This window comes from Eriocheir sinensis, chromosome 22 (genome assembly GCF_024679095.1).
Source record: "Eriocheir sinensis breed Jianghai 21 chromosome 22, ASM2467909v1, whole genome shotgun sequence".
Taxonomy (NCBI): Eukaryota; Metazoa; Arthropoda; class Malacostraca; order Decapoda; family Varunidae; genus Eriocheir; species Eriocheir sinensis.
In genome coordinates, this window is record NC_066530.1 from 3080289 (window position 1) to 3087724 (window position 7436).

A 7436-nucleotide genomic window follows, 5' to 3' on the forward strand; every position below is an offset into this window, starting at 1 on the left:
TGAAAGCATCTGAGAATAGGAGACCAAAAGTTGATGTGTTGGGAGTGTTCTTGGTCTACTTCTTCTTCTTTTATTTGATTTTTCTCTTATAGCGTTCTTTTTTCCTTTATGGGGATGGACGGGCTATGAGCCTCTCCCATTCTTGACGATCGTATACTCTAGCTCTGATATCCACACTGCTCATGTCCTCCTCCGGTAGGTCAGTGGTTAGAGCGTCTGCCTCACAACCAGAAGGACCGGGGTTCGATTCCCCGGCCGAGTGAAGATAAGTTGGGTTTATCTTCTTTCACGTGTAGCCCCTGTTCACCGAGCAGTGAGTAGGTACGCGACGTAAGACGAGGAGTTGTGACCTCGTTGTCGCGGTGTGTTGTGTGTGAGTGGTCTCAGTCCTACCCAAAGATCGGTCACTGAGCTCTGAGCTCCTTTCGTAGGGGAACGGCTGGCTGTCTCGAGAGACCCGCAGCAGACCAAGAGGTGAATTACACACAAACTCCAGGTCTTTCATCTTCGGTCTTCCAGTTTGTCTGCCTATCACCTCTACCTCCAGCTCCTCTCCTCCCTGGTGTTCATCTTTTTCACGTCCTCCTCCAAACACCGCCTTTAGGTCGTTTTCGGTCTTCCATCTGGTCTCCCCCCTTCTACCTCCGCCTCCGCAGCTCTTCAGTGACCTTGGCCTGTCCTACAAAGTCCCGTCTAATGCGCCTCAGCCTCTAAACAGCAGCGTTCTGAACTAATCATTTGTGTCATCCTGACCAACAGCATTTCAACAAGATGACTTTTTTTAATTCCTCGATCATGGAAGTCTTTGCCTCTTGAGATGTGAAATACAGGAAAAGTTAACAAATTTACATCGAAAATAATCGTATATATATTCAACCTTCAGACACACACTCTCTTTTATAGGGCCTTAAATCTAACTATCACTTTACATCTCTTATCTATTTGCCTCTTTAGAACTTTAATGCAGAGAATATCAACGCATCTACGCCGAAAGTGTTCATATATATTCAAGCCTCAGTCGGTATCACTCTCTTATCTTTATTTAAATCTCACTGAATATCACTTTATTTTCTTACACTCACTTCCTGGCGCTCGAGTCTCCGGGTTAAGCGAATCTTCTGTCTGTATTTGCAATGTCTATATATTCTCCTGTATTTCCGTCACCCTCCCTTGGTTCCCTGTGTCTTGGAAGTGCCAGGGGTGTAGCTCTTATGACTTATATTAGCGTTTATAATCTTCTTCATTTACCGCAGAAAATGAAAAGGTAAAAGAAGAAACAGAAAATAGGAAGGAAGAAAACGAATATCTCTTCTTCCTTTGTTTCTTTTCAGTTTTTTTTTTTCTTGCTGTTTAAACATTTACCGTGAGAGAGAGAGAGAGAGAGAGACATAATTGCTGTTTGTATGCATTTAGTATTCATATCAAGACGCCTCCTCCTCCTCCTCCTCCTCCTCCTCCTCCTCTTCCTCCTCCTCCTCCTCCTCCTCCTCCTCGTCCTCCTCCTCCTCCTCCATCCAGAAACAAGCAACTGGCCTTCTTTCATCCCTTCCCACCACCCCAACACCACCTCCTCCTCCTCCTCCTCCTCCTCCTCCTCTTCCTCTTCCTCCACCCAGAAACAAGCAACTGGCCTCCTTTCCTACCTTCCCACCACCCCAACACCACCACTTCCTCCTCCTCCTCCTCCTCCTCCTCCTCCTCCTAGAAACAAGCAACTGACCTCTCTTCATGCCATCCACGTCTTCCTCCTCCATTTCCTTCACATCTTCCTCTCCTTCCCTAACCTCCTCCTCTTTCTCCTCCTCCTCCCTTCACAACCCATCCTCTCCACTCTTTTCTTTGCCTTCCTCTTCTATCCTATTCTCCTTCCTCAGTCCTTTCATTATTTCATTTTACCTATTTTTCCTTACCTCCCTCCAACCGCTTCTTCTCTCCCTTCTCCTCCATATCTCCATCTCCCTCTAATTCCCTATTCTCCATCTTCAGTTCTTCCCTTACATTATCATCCCTATTTTTTCCTATCACCTCTCCCTTCTCCTTTCTTTACCTACCCGTCCCTCCATCCCCTTCATCTCTCCCTTCTCCTCCACCTCTTCATCTCCCTCTTCTTCCCTATTCTCCTTCCTCAGTTCTTCCCTTATTCTATCATCCCTATTTTTTTCCTTTTCTCCTCTCCCATCTTCTTTCTTTATCTACCCCTCCCTCCATCCCCTTTTTCTCTCCCTTTTCCTCCACCTCCCTTCACCTCTCCATTTCCCTCCTCTTTCCTCATTTCATCTCCCTATTTTTTTCCTTATCTCCTCTCCCTTCTTTTCCTTACCTACCCCTCCCTCCATCCCCTTCTTCTCTCCCTTTTCCTCCACCTCCCTTCACCTCTCCATTTCCCTCCTCTTTCCTCATTTCATCTCCCTATTTTTTTCCTTATCTCCTCTCCCTTCTTTTCCTTACCTACCCCTCCATCCATCCCCTTCTCTCCCTTCTCTTCCACCTCCCTTCACCTCTCCATCTCCCTCTTCCCTATTTTTCCTTACCTCCTCTCTCTTCTCCTTTCCTTACCTACCCCTCCCTCCATTCCCTTCTTCTCTCCCTTTTGCTCCAGTTCTCCTCCATCTCCTCTCCTTATAGAATATCTTGGCCGAGAGAGATTTGGTCACACCTGCAAGAAATGATCTGAAATTACCTTTGTGTTTTACTTCCACGTGTATTTTTTTTCTTGTTCTTTCTTCTCGTTTTGTATTATATTATTTTTCATGTGCTTAGTTATTTGCTTCTCTCACAATTTTTTTTCGTTATTTTTTCCTGTTTTTTTCTCTTTGGATTATCATATTTTCCCTCCTTCTTATTGGCATTTCATTCAGTAAGTTAGACATTTTATAATAGGTCAGTCATACAGTCAGCCATCTACTCCATCGTCAGTCAGTCAGTCAGTCAGTTAGTCAGTCAGTCACGTTTTCTCCTTGTCAGCTGGAGGTGGTGGTGGTGGTGGTGGTGGTGGTGGTGGTGATGCTGGTGGTGGTGATGGTGGTGGTGGTGGTGTTGGTGGTGTTGGTGGTGGTGATGCTGGTGGTGGTGGTGGTGGTGGTGGTGGAATACAAAGAAGCTCCCTCCATCTAACCTCCTGGAAGAAAAAAACAAAAAGGGTGGAGAGGGAGAAGGGAGATGGGGAGGAGATGGGTGGGGAAGGGGGCAGGGGATAGGGAGAAAGGGGAGAAGCGACAGTCTGGCGCCAACCTCTCCCCATGCCCCCCATTTCATCTCCCACAGCATCCCCTTCTCTCCACCCCCCCCCCCCTTCCTCTCGCCCTTCTATCCCCACTCCCTCCTCCCCATTTCTTCATTCATTATATATTCCTCCATGACTTACTTACGCCTCCTCTCTCTTCTTCCCTCTTCCCCTCCTTCCTCCTCCTCTTCCTCCCATCTTCCCTCCTCCTCAGACAGCAAATTCCCTACACATCTTTCTTCCCGTAGTTTTTTTTTTTTTTTTTTGTCTTATGCGAACCAGTTACAGTTACACACACACACACACACACACACACACCTTCAGGCTAGTGTGTGTGTGTGTGTGTGTGTGTGTGTGTGTGTGTGTCCTCCATATCAGTAGTACAGGGGTAATTTAAAAGTCATATTAGTTACCAATAGTAATTTATTTTCTTATATTCCTCAGAGGGCCTCGACATTGCCAAAAGGCCTCCGAATAATATTTTTTTAACACCAAATTTCCTTTTTTTCCGAGTTTTTCCTCGTGTTAGCAGCTGATTTTCCTTCCTTTTATTCATTGGTCCGTTATTGTAAAACTATCATAAAAAAATACTTGCATGTCTATCTGCCTTGAGTGCTGTCATGATTGTGTCCTTGCTGGTGAATAGTGGACTTGTTCCAGGGGACGGGTTGTGGGGACAGGTGGGGGGGTGTAGGAAAGGTACTGGGGGGCAGGAGGGGAGTTGGGGGGCAGGTGGTGGTGATCAGAAGTGTTGGGGAATGAAAGTCATGGTAGGAAAATCTCTGTTCATTTCATTTATAAGTTACACACAACCTAGAAACACGCTCCCGCGGTGACTAAAGTCGCGGGTAAACAACAACAACAACCTAGGTCAATACTGAGCCTTGAGCGGGTTGAGCACCATCAGTAGTAGTAGAAGTAGTGGGGACCGGGGGGCGGGGAGGAGGGGCGCCCACCCCTCCTCCCGCACCCTGCCCGGAGCCACACCCGGGCCGGCGGGTGGGGTGGCGTGCCGCTTGCGCCGGGCGTCAGGCGTCACGGCATGACTTGGTCTCCGAGGGGGCGGCCCCTCTCGCGGCGGCGCCTCAGTACACGTAGTACTCCTCCGAGGAGTCCGAGGTGGCGCTGAAGTATGAGGAGTCCGAGACGGTCCTGATGAGCGGCGTCTTGTTGTCGGCGCCGGTGATGAGCGTCGCCTTCTCGGGGTCGGTCTGCGCCAGGCTGTGGTGGATCTTGGTGTAGATGCCGCTGCCGGGCCGCCGCTGGCCCTCGCAGCACAAGTTGAACATGAAGAGCACCGCCACCACCAGGTGCAGCACCACCACGACCACCGTCGCCCAGCTAAAGCCCACCCAGTCGAAGAGCGCGCCGGCGGCCGAGGGTCCGATGAAGGCCCCGAGGGCGAAGGTGGAGGTCCACATGCCGGATACGAGGCCGTAGGTAGAGATGTCGTCGGGGAAGCCGTTCTTGACGGCATCGCGGTGGGCGCTGGTGAAGGTGGCGACGAGCTCGGCGCCGAAGCCGGTGCCGTGGAGGACGAGGGCGATGATGCAGATCGGCAGCGTGGTGGGGATGGGCAGGAAGGGCGCCGGCCCGATGAGGATGAAGGCCGTCATCACGACGAAGGCGCCGAAGATGACCACAAACCGCGGGTTGATGATCTTATCGCACAGGAAGCCCCACACCGGGGCAAAGAAGCCGTACGTGGCGCCGTTGAGCACGAACATGAGCCCAAGCTGGAAAGGCGACAGGCTGAGGGGGCGCAGGTGGGGCTCCAGCGTGGCCTGCAGGAAGCCGATGCTGATGGAGGAGGCAATGATGGCGTAGGCGGCGAGGCCGATGGCGGGGATCTTGATGAGGGACAACATGCTGCCTTGCTTTACCTCCTCGTTCTTGGGCTCGTCGCTGTAGGACGGCAGGATGCAGTAGGTGAAGGAGGCGGCGGCCAGCAGCATGCAGCCCAGCGACACGAAGGGCAGCGTGTAGCCGCCCAGCTCGAACAGCGCGCCGCCGAGGGTGGGGCCCACGATCATGCCCAGCCCGAAGCAGGTCTCGAGACAGGCGAAAGTGGCGCCCACGTTCTCCGGGAACTCCTTCGCGATGATGCTGAAGGAGGCGGTGAGGAAGCCGGAGTTGCCCATTGCCTCAACGATGCGGATGGCGAAGGAGAAGCCGATGAAGGCGTTACAGTTATTGATGCGGTCGAGGAAGCCGAAGAGGATGCAGGTGGTGGCGGTGGTGAAGATGCCGGCGTTGAACATGAACTTGGGGCCGATCTTGTACAGGTAGTTACCGTAGATGGGGCTCACGATGAACACCGTCAGCTCAAAGATACCGAACACGAACCCGTACTGTGTCGGGGTCGCGCCCTTGGACTCTGCCATCATGGGGTAGAAGGGCGCCTGGAGCGAGACGCAGACGGCGCTGCAGAAGTCGGCGATGGCGAAGACGATGAGAGTGAGCCATTGTTGACGCGTGTATCTTCCAGCCATGTTGAGGATGAGGGTGAGGTGTGTGTAACTGGCAGACGAGGACGGGACCGTTGAGCGATGGAGGGCGTGGGACGGCGCAAGTGGAAGAGACCACTGTGACCACCCTGGCTCCCGGGCGAACTGCAATGCGGTGAAGGTCCGCACGGCTTTTATGGTGGAGGCTGGGCTGAGCAGTGACGCCTCCTTGTGGGTTGCCAGCTAACACGTGGCAGGGCTGAGGGGCACCCAGACACCGGCCAGCGACACAGACCCCGCCGAGCCCCGGGGATGGCGGCGGCGACAAAGAGTCGACCACCGCCACCCCCACGAGTACGACGCGAGGGAGAGGGTGGCGACGGGGCAGCTCCAGGGGTGTGCCGGGAGGGTCATCCAGGCGAGAGCTGCCTCGCCCGACCCCGCCCCGCCCCGCTCCGCCCCGCCCGTGCCCCCAAAGCCATGGTAACAGTCTGGCCGTCGCCGCCGCCTCGCGTCACTCGCTGCCCGGAGAAAAACTATCGGCTCCATAAGCCTTAGGAAAGGTCCAGAGCCGAGGCCAGGGCGGCGTGGACGGCACGTGCTGTTGCGAGGCGAACCCTGCCACCACCTCCACCACCACCACCACCATCATTACCGCCATTACCACCACAGACACCACCTCCACCAGCACCACCACCACCACCATCATTACCGCCATTACCACCACAGACACCACCTCCACCAGCACCACCACCACCACCATCATTACCGCCATTACCACCACGGACACCACCTCCACCACGATTACCATTACCATCACCACCACCATCACCACGTCTACCATTACCCTCACCACCACCTCTACCACCACCACCACCATTACTATTACTATTACCATTACCATCCCCATCAATACCACTATCATCTCCACCAGTACAACCATTCACCTCACCCCTTCCACCATCACTACCAACACTATTACCCTCACCCTCACCCCCATCACCATCACCATCATTATCCTCCACCACCACCACCACCACCATTACCATCACCACCACTATCACCTCCACCAGTACAATCTTTAGCTTCATCACCACCTCCATCGCAATTCACCACAACCTCAAACCCTAACAGCCCAACAATACCACCCTTATCCTCATCACCTCCACCACCACCACCACCACCATACAGCGAACCATATAACCCTTCAACCATCAACACCACTAACCTTGACCATTGCCTTGACACCCAACAACTACCTCCACCACGACCACCACAACTATAACTACTACTACTGCTGCTACTACTACTACTACTACTGCTGCTACTACTACTACTACTACTACTAAACATTCACGTCCTCCACCATCACTATCAAAGCACATTAACCACCACCACCACCTCTGCGCCCTGCCTCACACACACACACACACACACACACACTACTCTGCGCTATATCAGGTAAAGTGGCAGATGGCAGCGCTCTCTCTCTCTCTCTCTCTCTCTCTCTCTCTCTCTCTCTCTCTCTCTCTCTCTCTCTCTCTCTCTCTCTCTCTAAACACCCATATCATTCCACCGATTTATTCTTCCCTCCACTCTTTATCTATCCATTCATCCACCTTATCAAACCATCACCCTAGTCAGTCATCCATCACCCCAATCAGTCACCCATCTCCCCAAACATCCACCTCCGAAGTCGGCCATCCTTCTATACCCAAATGTTTATATCGGGTTGTTTACTTGTATGGTTCTCGTCTTTTTATGCA

General features: G+C 52.4%; 1 protein-coding gene across 1 annotated transcript; it reads right to left on the reverse strand.

Moving 5' to 3' along the window:
- Positions 1–3994: 3994 nt before the first annotated feature.
- LOC127001948 (MFS-type transporter SLC18B1-like) lies at positions 3995–5851 on the reverse strand. The gene has a single exon (XM_050867220.1). It carries the CDS (start codon positions 5713–5715, stop codon positions 4309–4311), a length of 1407 nt encoding a protein of 468 aa, XP_050723177.1. The 5' UTR covers positions 5716–5851; the 3' UTR covers positions 3995–4308.
- Between the last annotated feature and the right edge of the window lie 1585 nt (positions 5852–7436).

Coding starts and splice junctions, on each gene's coding strand:
- LOC127001948 (XM_050867220.1), bottom strand. CDS start 5,715: ATGGCTGGAAGATACACGCGTCAACAATGGCTCACTCTCATCGTCTTC.